The sequence below is a fragment of the Saccopteryx leptura genome, chromosome 12 (genome assembly GCF_036850995.1).
Source record: "Saccopteryx leptura isolate mSacLep1 chromosome 12, mSacLep1_pri_phased_curated, whole genome shotgun sequence".
Classification (NCBI taxonomy): Eukaryota; Metazoa; Chordata; class Mammalia; order Chiroptera; family Emballonuridae; genus Saccopteryx; species Saccopteryx leptura.
The window spans coordinates 50,544,815-50,565,606 of NC_089514.1; the positions used below are offsets into that span (position 1 = coordinate 50,544,815).

Consider the following 20,792-nt stretch of genomic DNA (forward strand, 5'->3'; position numbering starts at 1 on the left):
TGTGTGTTGAGGTTGCTATTGTAGCAGTACTTTGCAGTCCCAACTCATTTTCACAATCCAGAATTCTCTCCACAGGAAAGTGGCTTTCTTAAAATATATTTATAACAGAGACCACTGTCTCTTTCAACTGAATTTTAAATAATTAAATAATCCAAACTGTAGTGACTTTAAATGATAAACTTTTATTCTGAATATACTGTTTTTGCACAAGATTTAACACAACATTATCTGGGATTATAAATATTTTTATAACAGTATTATACAAATTTTTACAAAATGTTTTTTATCAGGCTAGTTAATTTCCGCAAAAGTGTCAAGAGAACATAATAAATGGGAGAAAAGAACTTTTGTTCACAAAGCCACATGGCCTTTTGCATGGATGCACACTGAGCGTTTTAATAAAAGTATCCTAAAAAGCATGATCCAACAATCATACAGCACAACAAAAAGGATAGCTCTGTCAGGTCACACTGTAAACTCAATTGGCATCTATACAAGACAGTATCCCATCAGTCTCAGAGGAACTTCTTTGTGTGAATTATGTGAGCTGCATGAATAGGGTGTATGAAACTATTGCTAAGCATTGCCTAAGCCTCTGAAGGGCTAGGACTTTTTCAACACTTGATATATTTGTTTTATTGACTAGCTCTTTACAGAAATGCACACTGTTTATTAGCAATATTAACATTCTGCTATGGGAAAACAAAAGTTCCAGATAATAATAAAATATTTGAAATTGTGAGCAAGTGAAATAATCATTCTATTCTACATTTTTAAAAAAATTTACAACATCCATTTGTTTCACTGGATCAAACTCTATACCTCTAGACATATAATGTTAACTAACATAATCAGTGGAATAATTTAGAGTTTTAAATTAAGACATAGAATTTAAGCTTTGGTGGTGAGGAAGATTTAAAGGAGATGAAAAATATAATAGAGCATCAAATAAGCAAGTAACACTTGGGTTGCAAAGGTCACTTAAAAGGGATACTGCCTATTTGAACCCAATAAGGCCAGTTTTAAAGTTAATAAAAGGAATATTATAAGAAAACTTACAAATGGCAGCAACACTGTTTAGTTTTTTTCCAAGTTAAGCAGTAATGCCTCAAGCATAGAAACATGATAAAAGATCATACTAAATCTTATAGGCCCAGGACCTAAAAATCTCTCAATCCAACTTGCTAACTATGTCATGTTAAAAACCTGTTACAAATATGGACCACGATTGTTGTTTGGCAGTAATGCTGGTTGTTCAAAAGAAGAAAACCATTAAAGCAAAATCTGTTCCTGTTACTCAACACCAATGCAAGACTTATTTGAAATGATTTTAATGACAAACTACATTGAGCTGCATTAGTATAGCAAAAATTGAATAAGTGATGATTTGATTTTAAAAGCTTTTTTTCTGATCTCTTGTACTTTTTAGTCTTTGAAAAATCAATATTTATAATATGCTATAATTTAAGTTCTTAATTAAAACTCAAAGAAAAATCCTCAATTAAGTATAACTATTTGATGGGATGAGTGTTACTGTCTTATAAGAAAGTAAATACACTAAAGGCATAAAGGCTAGTATTAGGACTCAATAATTTTTACAGAGTGTGTCCTTATCCAATTTATAATCATGTATGTGGTTGTCATATTGGTTTATTATGTATAGCAGAAAATAAATGATCATAGCAAGACTCATGCATGTAAATATATTTTTATGGCAAATGAAATCAAATAGGACCCTGCCAAGAGATGTCAAGTTTAACTGTGATTAATACAACAATTTCGTAGTCAACGAATACATACTATTTCAGTGACATTAGCCATGAAAATATATTTAATAGATTTTAAAGATAATTTTAAGGTAGTTTGTTGTATGCTGGAAGCAATTCAGTTGTTTTAATGTGTTGCTTATATACACAAACTCACATAATTTTATATTTTGATATACCCTTCCCAACACTTTCATGATTTAAAATAGTCTAGCAAAAGTTAACAGTAAGTTTTAAATATTTAATTAACAAACAACATGATTTAAACATATTGTTACTAGAGTGAGAAGTTCCATATTTTTAAAATCACTTTGGTGTTTTCTAAAATGTCAATACCAGGTACAAATGATACTACAAAACCACAACAATGCATTAGAAATGGTAACTCATGTTAACTCTTAGAATAGTTGGCAAAGTGAATCAGTTTCCCCCTTCCCCCTATTTTAAATAAAAAAATACTTTAAATAAGGAAATGTACACAAATGTTATCTAGGGTATATTGGCAAAGGAGGGAATTACAAATGTATGCAAAGCTAAAGACTAAAGAAATGTATCTTTTAAGCTATGCTAAGGAATTGGTTGTATCTTTGATATGTAGAGAATATTAAAGCATGCTGGATAATGTTAATAAGATTTTGACTAAAAAATTATATATGAGAAAATTTCCAGCATACACACACACCGATATTTGGCATGTTCAAAAGAAAAGAACAAATGCATTTTACCATAAAAAATATCTGCATACTTCCAGCCTTCAGTAGAATTATTCACGACAACTAGAGTTACACATTCATTGTTTTTACTCTTTCTTCAAATACTATTTACTCCTGAAAATAACTTTTAAAAGCATAAATAATATTCTGCTTACATATTAATCTATAATGAAATATTTGAAATACTATGCTAACCATTTTCACCAATGAGGCTGTATAAAAACAATTCTGATTATTCATAATCAAGTATTCATGTGCATACATATAGATTCAAGGTTTCCTATTTGTTCAGATTATTGTAAAACCCTCACCGACCTGCACAGGACTTTTGGTTAAGTGATCATACCATTTAGAATGGAGGGATAACGCAGCAGGAGCAGCAGCAGCGAAAGTTTTGGATTGTACGTGCCACTATTCAAACGAACAAAGAGGAAACCTAAGATGAGTCTTCATTGAGAACATATATGTACTTTTCAAAAAATAAATGTGTCAAATCTGATTTATGTACTTAAAATATCTGTACATAGGTTTTCAGGCAAAAGCACGAATCTGTATAAAATCCGTTAATTCCCATTTGACCATTTACCTAACCCAATCATTCGGCATTTACATTGCACAGTATATTCAGAGTAGTTTAACGACATTTTAAAAGATGACTTAATTGCATTACATTGCAAGGTTCAGTCTTACATAACAATAATGTCACTCAGTTAACTTTTCAATGGACTATACTCTAAGAGAAAAAAACTGAAAGTTAAAATAAGCATGCAAAATACCCTTAGTAACCAAAGTTTATTTATCACAAGAAAAAACACCTTCCCTCCCCCAACAAGCTTTTCTTAGAGCATTTTTAAATATCTGGCTAGTACTACATAACTTTAGCGTGAACAAAAGGAACATTACATTGAAGCACTTATTAAGGGCTTAACATTTATGAGGAAATAGGTCACATATTCAAATTTCACCCTCAAGCACCTTTAGTTGACTAATTTCTTAGTTATTATTTTCAAACAATCAATTTATTACCCCACCAAAACTTAATTGGTCATCATTTGTGTTATATTTTTGGCAGATAAGCCATTCTTCATAAGGCATTTTATTCATGGCATTTTTTTATAGAAAATCAGCCATTTTATTTATTTCAACAGAAAACATCATTGTTAATTCTCTCTTTCTCTCATTCTCTCTCTATATATATTTCAAACAACTACTCAAAGTGGGAAACAATTTTTAGCAGAAGAATAAGTGAAGGCAAAAAATAACTCTTTTCCCCTAGATTTTCTTGGTAAAAGAACAAGAATTGCAGCAATTCAGAATTCCAGCTCCAGATCAAGACAATTGGTATGATTCATAAACAGTTGTGTAGGGAGCCCTTTCACAAGAAATCACCAACATGGCAACAAGAAACTCGAATTTCCATAGAACACATAGAGAATTTTGCTTTGATATGATACATGAGTGATGCAACATTCACACAAGTTTAAGGATCTGGCACCCTACAGTGCAGCCAGTGGGCGCCCTATGAGTCTGTGCCTTACGTTGACGCCATGTTCTGGGCCCAGCCTATGTTCTGCTGATTCCATGGCTGACCCTGTGTCAATGCGATAGAGGGCTCCTGTTTTGGCAGGGTCTGGAGTTTAACTACACAGAGTTGGTTTTGGAAGGTCATAACTGGCAGTGTCTGATGCCAGATGAAAGCCAAAGGAGTACAAACTGTACTCCAATGATGGACCACAGGGAGGGATTTAATCCAGAAACGCCACCGCAGTCAGTATAATCCTCCTGTTAGAAAGAAAAGGAGAGAAAAATCCTGAAAAATATTTAGTAAGACACCTTTCAACGAACCCAGGTTTACTCCACTTCTGAACTCACCTTATAAAATGGCTTTCATTTGAATCCAAATAAATTACATTCTCCTAGATTTTATTGCTCAGTGATTTTTGATAAAGCAATATCTTTAGTACCATTTAGAATGCTTTATAATTTTGTTTTAGATTCTGATGACAATATAAGAAATATTTTAATAGTGAATCCTGTTTAGAGTAATATACCTACTTCTAAATAAAGAAAATTTTATGGGATCAAATGTTTCTATGTATTTACAAATACAAGAAATAAAAATAATATTTAATAGTATGTTTTATAATTCCCATGAATTATGATTTTAGCAATTATGCTGTATTAGACAAATACTTTGACTGGTAAAATAAATAAATTTGAGACATGAACTTCCATTTCCCGTATCCTTTATACCCGGCTTGAAGCCCAAGGTCCCTGCCTTGAGCCCAAGGTTGCTAGCTTGAGCAAGGGGTCACTCGCTTTGCTCAAGCCCATCCCCACCCCAGTCAAGGCAGCTATGAGAAAGCAATCAGTGAACAACTAAGAAGACTAAGGAGCCACAACAAAGAATTGATGCTTCTCATCTCTCTCCCTCCTATCTGTCCCTATAAGTCCTTCTCTCTGTCTCTGTCACACACACAAAAAAAGTATTTACTAATCAAAGGTTCACCTTCCAATAATTAAAATAATAAGATATATGTAAGTAAACAAATTTAAATTTACTTTGTAAGTAAATTATACAAAGACTATGAACTCCCAGGAAATAGAACATTGACTCTTTTTGATCACAAGGGTTTAATACAATGGCTGCCACCCAATAAATAAGTAAAATTTCTTTCATGAATTATATGTTAAGGTAGCCTAACTCTCTTTTAAAGAGAAATCTCAGAAAAAAAGAATCTATTAAGGAAAATTTTAATTTCCAAAGTTAGGGCCTAAATCTAAAGACAATCACTAAAAAATGATCAGTTCTTAGTCATCATATTTGACTTTGGGGAGCATTTGGCAATGCACAATAAATACTCTCGGAAATACTTTGTTATGCATCTTTTTTCTACACTTGTTTGTGGTTCTTCTTACTCTCTTTGGCTTGACTTTGTTCTCTTCATGATCTATCTCTACATGCAAGATTTCCAGGAGTTAGTTTTTACTCTTATTTTCTTCTTTATTTATCATTTCTTTCTATGTGATCTAATCCAGTCCTCTAGCTTTAAGTTTCACACAACTCTTAATTACTCATTACTCTAGTGTTATTAATATAAAAACAGATTTTTTTTAAAAAAAAACTCAGTTTTATTAAGTTATAATTGACAAGTAAAATTATAAGATATGTAAGTATACACTGTGTTGACAATATTATGAATGAACTATCCCATCAAGATAACTAATACATCTATCACTTTTTTTTCCTTTGGTGAGAATATGTAGTATCTATTCCATTAGCAAACTGAGATTTAACAGTGTTACCAACATAGTCACCAGTTATAGTCACCATGGTTTAGTCCTCATGCCTTACCCTTTCACCAGCCTCTTCCCATTTTCCCCAGATTCTGGCAGCCACTTTGTTTATACAAATTTTTATTTATTTTTAAATTTTTTAAGATTCCAAATATAAATGATACCATGCCATATTTGTCTTTCTCTGCTTGGTCTATTTCACTTAATACCTTCAAAGTCCGTCCATGTTTTTGCAACTGTTAATATGTGACTTTTTGGCCCTGGCTGGTTGGCTCAGTAGTCGAGTACTGACCTGGTGTGTGAATATCCTGGGTTTGATTACTGTTCAGGGCACAAAGGAGAAGCACACATCTGCTTCCCCACCCCTCCCCCTCTCGCTTCTCTCTTTCTCTCTCTCTCCTCTCCTCCTGCAGCCATGGTTTAATTAGGGCGAGTTGGCCCCATGCACTGAGGATGGCTCCATGGCTCCCACCTCTGGCGCTAAATAATGGCTCTGGTTGCAACTGAGCAAAAGCCCCAGATGGGCAGAGCATCACCCCCTAGTAGGTTTACCGGTGGATCCCGGTTGGGGCACAGGCGGGATTCTGTCTCTGCCTTCCCTCCTCTCACAAAATAAACAAACAAATAAAAGATTTGACTTTTTAATGGTTGAAACTATTTCCACATCTTGTCTATCTTTATAAATAATGATGCACAGAACACAGAAGTACAAATATCTTTTCCAGTTAGTGTTTTATATTCTTTGGATAAATACCCAGAAGTGGAATTTCTGGATAATACAGTAGTTCAGCTTTTGAATTTTTTGAGGAATCTCTATACTTTTTCTATAGTGGCAGTAACCGTTTCCATTCCCACCATCAATGCACAAAGCTTCTTTTTACTCCATATCCTTGCCAGCGTTTATCTCTTGTGTTTTTGACAAAAGCCATTTTAACAGGTATGAGGTGATACTCACTGTGGTTTTGATTTGCAGCTCTCTGATGATTAGTGATGTCGAGCATCTTTCCATGTGCTTGTTGGCTATCTGTAGGTCTTTGGGAAAATGTCTATTCAGATCCTCTGCCCATTTTTAATTGGATTATTTATTGATATTGAGTCTTATGAGTTCTTTATATATTTTAGATACTTTCCCTTATCAGATATAGTCTGTAAATATTTCTTTCCAAACAGTAGATTGCCTTTTATTCATCTATGTTTTTCATTTCCTTTGCTGTGCCGAATCTTTTAAATTCAATGTAGTCCCATTTGTCTGCGTTGATTTTTGGTTCACAGTGTAAGATAGTGGTCAAGTGTCATTCTTTCCGTATGGTTGTTCAGTTTTCCCAGCACCATTTATTGAATCAACAATTCATTTTCTAGTGTATAGTCTTTGTTCCTTTGTCATAAGTTAATTGTTATATACGAGTGGTTTATTTCTGGGCTCTCTATTCTGTTCCATTGTTCTGTCTTTTTTTAAATGATTGTACTGTACTGTTTTCGCTACTGTAGTTATGTAATACAGTTTCAAATCAAGAAGTGTGATGCCTTCACCATTGTTCTTTCTCAAATTTGCTTTGGCTATGAGTTTTCCGTGGTTTCATACATAGTGTAGGTTTGTTCCATTTCTGTGAAAAATGCCACTGGAATTTTGATAGTGATTGCATTGAACCTATAAATTGCTTTGGATAGTACAGACACTTTAAAAATAATATTCTAATTTATAAACACTAAATATTGTTCCATTTACTTGTGACTTTCAATTTTTTCATTAATGTCTTATTGTTTTTAGTGTATAGTTCTTTCACCTTTATGGTTAAATTTATTCCTAGGTATTTTTTTTTTTTTTTGATGCAGTTGCAAAGAGAATTAATCTTTTTCTGAAAGTTCAATGTTAATGTATAGAAATGTCACTGACTTTTGTATATTGACTGTGTATCATGCAATTTTTAAAATTTGTTTACAAATTCTAACAGTTTTATGGTAGTCTCTAGGGTTTTCATTACATAAGACAATGTCATCTGCAAATAAAGACAGTTTCACTTATTATTTTCCAATTTGGATGCCTTTTATTTGTGTGTGTGTGTGTGTGTGTGTGTGTGTGTGTGTGTGTGTGTGTGTGACAGAGACAGAGAGAGGGAGAGCCAGGCCCTGGCCGGTTGGCTCAGCGGTAGAGCGTCTGCCTGGTGTGTGGGGGACCCGGGTTTGATTCCTGGCCAGGGCACATAGGAGACGCGCCCATTTGCTTCTCTACCCCCCCCCCCTTCCTCTCTGTCTCTCTCTTCCCCTCCCGCAGCCAAGGCTCCATTGGAGCAAAGATGACCCGGGCGCTGGGGATGGCTCCTTGGCCTCTGCCCCAGGCGCTAGAGTGGCTCTGGTCCTGGCAGAGCGACGCCCCAGAGGGGCAGAGCATCGCCCCCTGGTGGGCAGAGTGTAGCCCCTGGTGGGCGTGCCGGATGGATCCCGGTGGGGCGCATGTGGGAGTCTGTCTGACTGTCTTTCCCCGTTTCCAGTTTCAGAAAAATACAAAAAAAAAAAAAAAAAAAAAAAAAGAGAGGGAGAGACAGACAGGAAGGGAGAGAGATGAAAAGCATCAGTTCTTTATTGGGGCCTCTTAGTTGTTCATTGCTTGCTTTCTCACATGTGCCCTGACCAGGGGGCTAGAGCAGAGCGAGTGACCCTGTGATCAAGCCAGCAACCTTGGGCTCAAGCTGGTAAGCTTTGCTCAAGCCACCAGATGAGCCTGTGCTCAAGGCGGCAACCACAGGGTTTTGAACCTGGGTCCTCCACGTCCCAGTCCAATGCTCTATCCACTGTGCCACCGCCTGGTCAGGCCCTTTTATTTCTTTTTATTGCCAAATGCTCTATACAGAAAGAACTTCCAGCACTATCTTGATAATAGTAGTGAGAGTAGGCATCCTTGTCTTGTTCTTGAATTTAGAGGAAAAGCTTTTAGCTTTTTACCATTGAGTATGATGTTATTAGCTGTGTGCTTGTCATGCATGGCTGTTATTGAGATATGTACCTTCAATACCATCTTTGTTGAGAGTTTTAGCAAAATGCATGTTAAATACGGTATGCTTTTTGTGCACTTGTTGAGAATATCACCTGGTTTTTATCCTCCAGTTTGTTAATGTTGTATATTATATGGATTGATTTGCAGACGTTAAACCATCCTTGCATCCCTGAAATAATTCCCATTTAATCATGGTATATGATCCTTTTAATGTATTGTTGAATTTAGTTTGTTTAAGATTCATCAAGAATATTGGCTATAATTTCCTTTTCTGTAGTCTCCTTGTCTGGTTTTGGTACCATGCTAAGCCTGGGCCTGTAAAATAAGTTTAGAAGTGTTCCCTCCTCTTAACTTTTGGAAAGATTTGAGGATTGTTATTAATTCTTAAGTGTTTGGTAGAATTCACTAGTGAACCTGTTGGTCCTGGATTTTTGTTTGTTGGGAGGTTTTTGATAATTGATCCAATATTTTTACTAGTAAATTATCTGTTTAAATTTTGTATTTATTCATGATTCAGTCTTAATAAGCTATGTGTTTCTAGAATGTATCCATTTCTTCTGTTGTTCAAATTTGCTGCATATAATTGTTAATAGTAGTCTCTTTGATCCTTTGTATTTCTTTGATGTCAATTTTAACATTTTTCATTTCTAATTTTATTAGTCTTCTTTCTTTTTTTCCTTGGGAAATCCAGCTAACGGTTTGCTCATTTCGATTATCTTTTTCAAAGAACCAACTGTGTTTTAGTGATATTTTCTATTGTCTTTTTAGTTTCAATTTCATTTATTTTTTACTATAATCTTTGTTATTCCCTGCCATTGCAATTAGTTCTTTTCCTAAATCCTACAGGTATAAATTTAAGTTGTTTATTTGAGATCTCTTTTAATTCTTATTATAAGTATTTATCACCATGAACTTTCCTTTCAGAAGTACTTTGCTACTCTCATCGTTTTGGTATGTTTTATTTCCATTTCCATTTGTCTCAAGATATTTTTTTATTTCTTGTTTGATTTCTTCTTTGAGTCATGGTTGCTTAGTAGCATGTTGCTTAATCCTCACATATTTGTGAATTTTCCAGTTTTCTTCATGTAATTGACTTCTAATGTCATATGCTGTGATCAGAAAAGATACTTGATATAATTTCTACTTAATATAATAATCTTATGTGCTATGATGGAAAATGTTCCACATGCACTCTAGAATATGTATTCTGTTTTGGGATAGAATGTTGTTAATGTCTCTTAAATTCTATTGCTCTAAATTGTCATTTAACTCCAAAGTCCCCTCATTGATTTCCTGTCTGGAAGGTCTATATATTGATAAAAAATAGACAATTAAAGCCACCTATTATTATTGTACAATATCTATTTCTCCCAGTTGTTCTGTTAATATTTGATTGATATATTTAGATGTTTCTATGTTGATATATAAATATTTACAAATGTTATATCCTCTTGTTAAATGATCCCTTTATCATTATATAATGACTTTGTCTCTTATTAGAATTTTTGTCTGAAAGTCTATTTTGTCTAAGGAAAGCTACCCAGGTTTTCTTTTAGTTTCCACTTGCATGGGATATTATTTTCTATTTCTTAATTTTCAAATGGTGTGTGTCCATAAATCTGAGGTGTGTGTGTCTCTTGTACACAGCTCTATAATGGTGTCTTTTTAAAAAAAGAATCCATTCAGCTCATTTATGTCTTTCAATTGTAGAATTTAGTCCATTTTCATTTAAGGTAATTATTGGTATGTATGGATCATTTTGTTGTTTCCAAATTCCTTTGTTTCTTTTTCTTTTCTTGCTCTCTTTCTTTGCAATTTATATATTCCTACAGTGGTATGTTTAGACCCCTTCTCCTTTATCTTTTGTGTGTCTAGTATGTGTTTTTGCTTTGTGGTTACAAAGGTTCACATAAAACATCTTATACCACTGTATTTTAAGCTGGTAACATCTTAAGTTCAAATGCATTCCAAAGCTCAACATATTTTTACCCTCTCCACGCCACATTTTATTTTTGAGGTCACAATTTACATATTTTATCTTGTGTAATTATTAATTGTGTTATAGTTATTTTCACTATATTTTTTGGATTAAGACCTACTATTTATTGGGAAAATTTTCAAAGCTCTGAGTAACACATTGCATAAATTATCTCAATTGTATCTCATAGATGCCCTATGAGGTAGCTTTATGTCCAGATTTTACAGAGAACGTAGGTTTCATAAAATAAGCCATTTGTGCATGACTGCACTGCTAAGAAGTCAAACTATAATATGACATGATCTGACTCACATACTAGGATAAACTATTTTAAAAATTATATTCAATATATAAGTGATTAATCCACCACCATTATAATATAAAATTCTGAATTTAACTATATATTCACTTTTATCAATGCAATTTATACTTTCATGTTTTCCTGTTACTAATTAGCACTGTTTTGCCTCTACCTAAAGAAATGTTTTTTAACATTTCTTGTAAGGCATGTTTAGTGGTTATAACTCCTTCAGTTTTTGCTTGTCTCAAAACTCTTATCTCCTTCAATTCTGAAGGACAATTTTTCTGGGTATTCATGGTTACCAGGTATTTTCTTCAGCGCTTTGAATATTATGGGCCACTATCTTCAGGCCTGAAAACTTTCTGCTGAAAATCTGATAGTCTTAGGGGTTCCTTTGTATAGAACAAGTTGCTTTTTTCTAAATACTTTTTTGTCCTAGTTGTATTTCTTTAAATAAATTTTTATTAATTTTAATGGGTAACATCAATAAATCAGGTACATATGTTCAAAGAAAACATGTCCAGGTTATATTGTCATTCAATTATGTTGCATACCCATCACCCAAAGTCAGATTGTCCTCCATCATCTTCTATATAGTTTTCTTTGTGCCCATCCCATTCCCCCTTGTCCTCTCCCTCCTTCTCCCTCCCCATAACCACCACACTCTTGTCCATGTGTCTTAGTCTTGTTTTTATGTCCCACCTATGTATGGAATCATGCAGTTCTTAGTTTTTACTGATTTACTTATTTCACTCAGTATAATATTATCAAGATCCCACCATTTTGCTGTAAATGATCCGACGTCATCATTTCTTATGGCTGAGTAGTATTCCATAGTGTATATGTGCCACATCTTCTTTATCCAGTCATCTATTGAAGGGCTTCTTGGTTGTTTCTATGTCTTGGCCACTGTGAACAGTGCTGCTATGAACATGGGGCTGCATGTGTCTTTACATATCAATGTTTGTGAGTTTTGGGGGTATATACCCAGTGGAGGGATTGCTGGGTCATAAGGTAGTTCTATTTTCAGTTTTTTGAGGAACCACCATACTTTCTTCCATAATGGTTGTACTACTTTACAGTCCCACCAACAGTGAATGAGGGTTCCTTTTTCTCCACAGCCTCTCCAGCATTTGCTATTACCTGTCTTGTTGATAATAGCTAATCTAACAGGTGTGAGGTGGTATATCATTGCAGTTTTGATTTGCATTTCTCTAATAACTAATGAAGGTGAGCATCTTTTCATATATCTGTTGGCCATTTGTATTTCTTCCTGGGAGAAGTGTCTGTTCATGTCCTCTTCCCATTTTTTTATTGGATTGTTTGTTTGTTTGTTGTTGAGTTTTATGAGTTCTTTGTATCTTTTGGATATTAAGCTCTTAACTGAGCTGTTGTTTGAAAATATCATTTCCCATTTAGTTGGCTGTCTGTTTATTTTGTTATCAGTTTCTCTTGCTGAGCAAAAACTTCTTAGTCTGATGTAGTTCCATTCAATATTTTTTGCCTTCACTTCTCTTGCCATTGGAGTCAAATTCATAAAATGCTCTTTAAAACCAAGGTCCATGAGTTTAGTACCTATGTCTTCTTCTATGTACTTTATTGTTTCAGGTCTTATATTTAGTTCTTTGATCCATTTTGAATTAATTTTAGTACAAGGGGACAAACTATAGTCGAGTTTCATTCTTTTGCATGTGGCTTTCCAGTTTTCCCAGCACCATTTGTTGAAGAGGCTTCCTTTTATCCATTGTGTGTTGTTGGCCCCTTTATTGAAAATTATTTGACCATATATATGTGGTTTTATTTCTGGACTTTCTATTCATTTCCATTGGTCTGAGTGTCTATTTTTCTGCCAATACCATGCTGTTTTGATTGTCGTGGCTCTATAATATAGTTTGAAGTCAGGTATTGTAATGCCTCCAGCTTCATTCTCTTTCCTTAGGATTGCTTTGGTATTTGGGGTTTTTTAAAGTTCCAAATAAATCTGATGATTTCTTGTTCCATTTCTTTAAGAAATGTCATTGGAATTTTGATGAGAATTGCATGAAATTTTTATATTGCTTTGGGTAATATGGCCATTTTGATTATATTTATTCTTCCTATTCAAGAACAAAGAATATTTTTCTATCTCATTGTATCTTTTTCGATTTCCTTAAACAATACTTTGTAGTTTTTGTTATATAGGTCCTTTACACTCTTTGTTATGTTTATTCCTATGTATTTTTTTTGTTGTTGCAGTCGTGAAGGGATTTTTTTGAGTTTGGTTTCTAATGTTTCATTTTTGGCATATAGAAAGGCTATTGACTTCTGTATGTTAATTTTGTATCCTGCGACCTTACTGTATTGGTTTATTGTTTCTAGTAAACTTTTTGTGGAGTCTTTGGGGTTTTCGATGTATAGGATCATATCATCTGCAAAAAGTGATATCTTTACTTCTTTTCTGATATGGATGCCTTTTATTTCTTTATCTTGTCTGATTGCTCTGGCTAGAACTTCTAGCACCACATTAAATAAGAGTGGAGAGAGTGGACAATCCTGTCTTGTTCCTAATTTAAGGGGGAAAGTCTTCAGTTTTATACCATTTACTATGATGTTAGCTGATGGTTTATCATAAGTGGCCTTTATCATGTTGAGATATTTTCCTTCTATACCCATTTTGTTGAGTGTCTTAAACATCAAGTTGTGTAGGATTTTATCAAATGCCTTTTTTGCATCTATTGATAAGATCATGTGGCTTTTGTTCTTTGTTTTGTTGATATGGTGTGTTACGTTAACTGTTTTATGTATGTTGAACCATCCTTGAGATTCTGGGATGAATCCCACTTGATCATGATGTATTATTTTTTTAATATGTTGTTGTATTCGATTTGCTAGTATTTTGTTTAGCATTTTAGCATCTGTACTCATTAGAGATAATGGTCTGTAGTTTTCTTCTTTTATTTTGCCGTCCTTGCCAGGTTTTTTTTTTTTTTTTTCATTTTTCTGAAGCTGGAAAACAGGGAGAGACAGTCAGACAGACTCCCGCATGCGCCCGACCGGGATCTACCCGGCACGCCCACCAGGGACGATGCTCTGCCCACCAGGGGGCGATGCTCTGCCCATCCTGGGCGTCACCATGTTGTGACCAGAGCCACTCTAGCGCCTGAGGCAGAGGCCACAGAGCCATCCCCAGCACCCGGGCCATCTTTGCTCCAACGGAGCCTTGGCTGCAGGAGGGGGAAGGGAGAGACAGAGAGGAAAGCGCGGCGGAGGGGTGGAGAAGCAAATGAGCGCTTCTCCTGTGTGCCCTGGCCGGGAATCGAACCCGGGTCCTCCGCACGCTAGGCCGACGCTCTACCGCTGAGCCAACCGGCCAGGGCCCCTTGCCAGGTTTTGATATGAGGGTTATGTTGGCCTCATAAAATGTGTTTGAAAGTATTGCTTCTTCTTCAGTTTTTTGGAAGACTTTGAGTAGAATAGAAACCAAGTCTTCTTTGAATGCTTGATAAAATTCACTAGTATAACCGTCTGGGCCTAGATTTTTATTTTTTTTTAAGATTTTATTTACTCATTATAGAGAGGGGAGAGAGAGAGAGAGAGAGAGAGAGAGAGAAGGGAGGAGGAGCAGAAAGCATCAACTCCCATACGTGCCTTGACCAGGCAAGCCCAGGGTTTTGAACTGGCAATCTCAGCGTTTCCAGGTTGATACTTTATCCATGGATTTTTTATTTTGGGGGAGGTTTTTAATAGTTTTTTTTTCTATTTCCTCCCTGCTAATTGGTCTGTTTAGGCTTTCTGCTTCTTCATGACTCAGTCTAGGAAGGTTGTATTGTTCTAGGAAATTATCCATTTCTTCTAGATTGTTGAATTTGGTGGCATAGTTTTTCATAGTATTCTACAATAATTCTTTGTATATCTATGATGTCTGTAGTGATTTCTCCTCTTTCATTTGGATTTGTTTATATGAGTCCTTTCTCTTTTTTCCTTAGTGAGTTTTGCCAAGGGTTTGTCAATTTTGTTGATCTTTTCAAAGAACCAGCTCCTTGTTTAACTGATTTTTTCTATAGTTTTTCTGTACTCTATTTCATTTATTTCTGCTCTGATTTTTATTATTTTCTTTCTTTGGCTGGTTTTGGGTTGTCATTGTTCTTCTTTTTCTAGTTCCTTAAGGTGTGAAGTTAAGTGGTTTACTTGGGCTCTCTCTTGTTTGTTCATATAGGTCTGAAGTGATATGAACTTCCCTCTTATTACTGCTTTTACTGCATCCCAGAGATTCTGATATCTTATTGTCATTTTCATTTGTCTGTATATATGTTTTTTTTGCTGATAAATTGTACTTTAATTTTTGCAATCAGCTATGATGCCGTGAGATACAAGTATAAACTTCCATTGTACATCCAGAAAATAAAAAGCACATTAATACATATTTAGCCCAACAGCTTATTCCCCTAAAAAAAAAGTTTTAATGTAAATAAAGCTAATTTATTTTTAGTGTAAAAACTTGGTATAAACAAACTCAAGATATTATATACAGTAAATTAATATATCTTTTGATCTTTGTGCTTATTTCTTCCTTGACCCATTTATTTTTTAAAAGTATGTTGTTTTGTTTCCATATTTTGGTGGTTTTTTTTCCCTCTTTTTTGCAGTTCAATTCTAGGCTTTAAGATCAGAAAATATACTTGGTACAGCTTCAGTTTTTCTGAATTTGCTGATGTTATTTTTGTGGCCCAACATATGGTCAGTTCTTGAGAATGTTCCAAGTACACTAGAGAAAAATGTATACTCTGTTGCTTTGGGATGAAATGTCCTGTAGATGTCTATCATATCCACGTGCTCTAGTGCTTGGTTTAAGGCCAATATATATTTATTGATTTTCTGTTTGGATGAATGTTCTAGAGCCGTCAGCAGTGTTTTGAGGTTTCCAAGTTTGATTGTATTTTTGTCCGTTTTTTTTTTTTACGTCAATAAGTAGCTGTCTTATATATTTTGGTGCTCCTTGGTTTGGTGCATATATATTAAGGATTGTTATGTCTTCTTGATTCAGAGTTCCCTTAATCATTATGAAATGACCATTTTCGTCTCTGAGTACTTTTTCTGTCTTGTAATCAGCATTATATATGAGTATTGCTACACTTGCTTTTTTTTTTGGATGTTATTTGCTTGGAATATTATTTTCCAGCCTTTCACTTTGAATTTATTTTTATCCTTGTTGCTTAGATATGTTTCTTGTAGGCAGCATACAGTTGGATTTTCTTTTTTAATCCATTCTGCTACTGTGTCTTTTTATTGGTGTTTAATCCATTTACACTTAGTGTAATTATTGACACTTGTGGGTTCCCTATTGCCATTTTATAAATTGCTTTCTGTTAGTTTTGTATCTTGACTCTTCTCTTTTGTTTTTCTATCATTTGTTTTTGTTTGGTTGTATTCCATACTTCTTTCCTCTGTTGCTACCTTTTTTAAGTCATGTGCTGCTGTGGTGGTTTTTTCAATGGTGGTTACCATTAAGTAATGAAAAGGGTACCTACCATGTTCATTGTAGTACACTATCTTATGAGTGCTTCTGCACTCCATCATCCTTTGCTACTATTAATTTCCACCCTCTCCCCCCCCCTTTTTTGTTTTTGTTGTCATAGACTAAATTTGGTTTTATTGTGTTCTTGGAGGAGGTTTTACTTGTGGTTTGGTTTGTTTTTTTTCTTTGTATCTGGTTGGAAAACCCCCTTTAGTATTTCCTGGTGTGGGGGTTTTCTGATGATAAATTCTCTCATCTTTCCTGTATCTGTGAATGTTTTTATTTCTCCTTTGTATTTGAAGGATAGCTATGATAGGTATAGTATTCTTGGCTGAAAGTTCCTCTTTCAGAACTTTAAATATTGGGGTCCACTCTCTTCTAGCTTGTAGAGTTTCTGCTGAGAAATCCAATGATAATCTAATAGGCCTTTCTTTATATGTTGTATTCTTCTTTTCCCTGGCTGCCTTGAGAATTTTTTTCTTTGTCATTGGTTTATGGCAATTTCATTATGATGTGCCTTGGAGTAGGTTTGTTGGGGTTAAGAAAACTCAGTGTTCTGTTTGCTTCTTGAATTTGAGGCTTTATTTCTTTCCACAGGCTCGGGAAGTTCTCGTCTATTATTTGTTTGAATATGTTCTCCATTCCATTTTCCCTCTCTCCTCCCTCTGATATACCTATTATTCTTATGTTAGTCTTTTTGATGGAGTCAGACAATTCCTGTAGGGCTTTCTCATTTTTTTTTTTTAATTTTTGAGTGTCTCTCTTCTTCTCTCTGTTGTGCCTCATGTTGCTTGTCTTCTATGTCACTAATCCTACCTTCTATCTGGCCTGTTCTATTAGCTAAGCTTGTTACCTCGTTTTTCAGTTCATGAACTGAGTTTTTCATCACTGTTTGATTTGTTTGTATAGTTTCAATTTCCTTGGTAATATATTCTTTGTGTTCATTGACTTGTTTTCTGAACTCCCTAAATTGCCTTTCTGTGTTTTCTTGTATATCTCTGAGTATTTTTAGGATTTCTATTTTAAATTCTCTGTCATTTAGCTCCAAGGTTTCCAATATATTAAATTTTTTCTCCATAGATTTTTCCTCATCTATCATTGCTACATCTTTGTCTTTTGTATCCATGATATTCGATTTCCTTTTCTGTAGTGGCATCTGAGGGTGGTTTTGTTGACAGTACTTCATTTTCAGTGTGAGGGACTTCCAGATGCTCCAAGGATAGATTTTTCTGGCTCTTGTTGAAGAATTTGTTGAAACTTTGGGGAGATTTATTGGCAGTGCTCCTCACGGTGCCATTTCTCTGATGTCACTGCTCTAATTCCTTTTAAGATACTCTCCTTGTCTTCTATTTTGATAATTTAATTGTAATTTTCTCAGTGTAAGTTCTCTTTTTTACTGAAATATAGCATTGTGTAAATTTAATGTATTCAACGTATTTGATGCATCTATATACTGTAATATAAATGTCATTTTAGCAATAATTAGTACCTTTTTGTTACATAATAATCCTTTCTTTGTAGTAGTTATAATAAAATTCTAGTCTTTTAGTCAGTTTGATGATTTTACTATAATGTTGTTATCTGTATCCACTGTACTATGCATTACATATCTAAAACTTATTTACTACTTGTTGTAAGTCTACAGACTTGAACAACAGCTAACCTAGTCTCTAACCCATTTATTCTCTGCTTGACTTTTTAAGATTCCACATATAAGTGATGGCATACAATGTACTTGTTTTTCTCTGATTTATCTCACTTAGCATAATATGCTGCAGTTCTATCTATGTTGTTAAGAATGACAGAATATCTACTGCTTCTTTTTTATCCATTCATCAAGAATGGACACTTAGGTTGTTTCCATATCTTGGCTATGTGCATAATGCTACAATAAACACAGGAGTACAGATACCTATTTGACATACCGTCTTCATTTCATTTGGTCATATATCCAAAAGTGAAATTACTAGATCATATGCTTGATCTATTTTAAATAATTTGACAAATTTCCATATTGTTTTCCATACTGATTGCATCAATTTACATTCCAACCAACAGTGTATAAAGGTTCCTTTTTTCCACAGTCTGGCCAGTACTTGTTGTCTCTTATCATCTTGATGAAGCCATTTCAACAATTGTGAGGTGGTATCTCACTGCGGTTTTTATATTTCCCTAACGATTAGTGATGTTGAGCAGTATTACATGTACCTATTGGCCATTCAAAAGTCTTCTTTGGAAAAACATCTGCTTATATTTTATGCTCATTTTTTAGTTGGACTTAAAAAAATTTTTTATTTGTATGAGTTTTTTATATATTTCAGATATTAACTCCTTATCTAAAACAGTTTGTACAAAATTTCACACATTTTGTTGGTTGCCATTTTTCTCCTCTTGCTGTCCAGAAGGAAGTGTTCAAGTCTGACACGTCCCATTTGCTGATTTTCACTTTTACCATTGTACTTCTGGTGTCATACCCAAAAATCATTGCCAAGACCAACGTCAAGAAGCTTCTTCCCTATGTTTTCTTCTAGGTCTGTTGGGGCCTTTTATCTTGTTACTTTGTTTAGTATATATATTTTGTTTCTTCATTTTCCTAGATTCTCTGTGTTCCTTTCTGTGCATTAGATAAAACAGCTACTTATTTAAGTTTTGAAGTAGATATTTCTTGGTGACTTTCAGTAGTTGAGAATGTGTCACTGCCTGACATTGTCCAAGGCAGGGACTCAGTCAGCACCTAGATTCAAGTTGAAGAAAAAGCAAGCGGCTTTTAAAGTGTGCAAATAGATGTCTTTCAGGGACAGCTCCCTCTGTATTGAACTCTGGGAGAATAGTTGGTTAAGAACTTTATTTGCAGTAGTACTGCAGATCCTGTGAATGTCATCCCTGCTGGCCACCAGAGTCATAATAAAGGGGTGGGTGCATTCTTAGAGTGGCAGCTCATAAGCCAAGATGCCACATATGTTCAAAAGTCTTATCACGAACCCAGAGAACTGGAGTGGGTTAGAGGATTAATATGGAGGAAGCGCCCACTGCACCCTGCCCTGCAGGGAGGATCACAGCCCCTAAATGTCTGCAAAATTAGAAGACATCCTTAGGCAAATGCTTTTAAAGTATGCAAATATCTTCTCATAGGGAAAGACTGAAATTAAAACATTTCTGTTTGTCCCCTCCCCAAGCCTTTGAGGGTGCACCCACAGTGAGTCCCTCCTGGGCCCATTAGGAAGTGTTTGTGTAGGGGTCCCTCAGGTGGATTCCTTTCAGAGGGAATTTCTGTTTATAGGTGCAGGTTTGGTGTGTCTGTGTGTTTTTGGGCCTACTGTGTTACTACCTTAGAACAGAACCTCAATAACTTACATTTTTATATCTTTAGCCCTGAATTCTCCTCTAATCTACACATTCGTTGTTCTCTATCACCTGTGCTTTTATGTGTCTCAGAAATATCTCAAGCTTACCCCAAAACATTGTTTTTCTAAGTGACACTTTGAGGAATAGTGAATCAGTTCAAAGACAAGTCATGGGTGTTTACTCCTTGTTTCTGAAATCTATCCCATCAGCATGTCTTCTTAATCTAGCTTCAAAATATCTCCCGAAACCCACTACTTCTCACCATCTCATGTCGCAGTCATATCACTTCCTGCCTATACTCCTGTAAAAGCTGCCTCATTTGCTTCATTGCTTTTACTCTTGCCCTCTTGTAATCTTTTCCCCAAAATCAGTCTTCTAATAACCATATATCATCTCATTTCACTTCCTTCTTAAAATTTCTTATCACTCACAGAATGAAATCTAAATTTCTTACAAGGCCAACAAGGCATTCTATGACATGGCTTGTGGCTGCCTCTCTGCCTTCACCCTCTGGTATTTCCCTGCATTCCCTCAGCGCTCATTCCGCCCCAGTCACGTCAGCTATCGCTGCAACAGTCAAGGTTTTTACTATCTCAGAGCTTTTGTGCTTGTCCTATTTTTCTGTTGTTCAAATACTTTTCCCTCTGGGTAGGTTTTTCAGATGAAAAATAGGTTTCTCAGTTACATTTGAATTTCAGATTAAAAACAAATTACTTTTTGGTTTAGACAAATCTCTAATATCTCACAAGTGGATTGTATAGTAAGTACTTGATAGTCAGTACTCAATAAAGTAGCACAATATTGATTGGTTAGAAGCACTATGAACATAAGAAGTAAACCTTTAAGTTAGTATTTCATTTTACGAGGAGGATCTCCCAATTTTGTTTAAGTATTAATTTGATAGAA

The 20,792-nt window shown here is 34.8% G+C and overlaps 1 protein-coding gene across 9 annotated transcripts in view; it reads right to left on the reverse strand.

Moving 5' to 3' along the window:
• Window positions 1–625: 625 nt before the first annotated feature.
• CACNA2D1 (calcium voltage-gated channel auxiliary subunit alpha2delta 1) overlaps window positions 626–20,792 on the reverse strand; it is a 587,655-nt gene continuing 567,488 nt past the window's right edge. For all 9 annotated transcript variants that reach the window (XM_066354417.1, XM_066354423.1, XM_066354420.1 and 6 more), the window contains one exon: window positions 626–4,261. In XM_066354417.1, coding sequence (XP_066210514.1) covers window positions 4,225–4,261 — 37 coding nt within the window. In that variant the 3' untranslated portion in view covers window positions 626–4,224. The remainder of the gene's footprint in view (window positions 4,262–20,792) is intronic.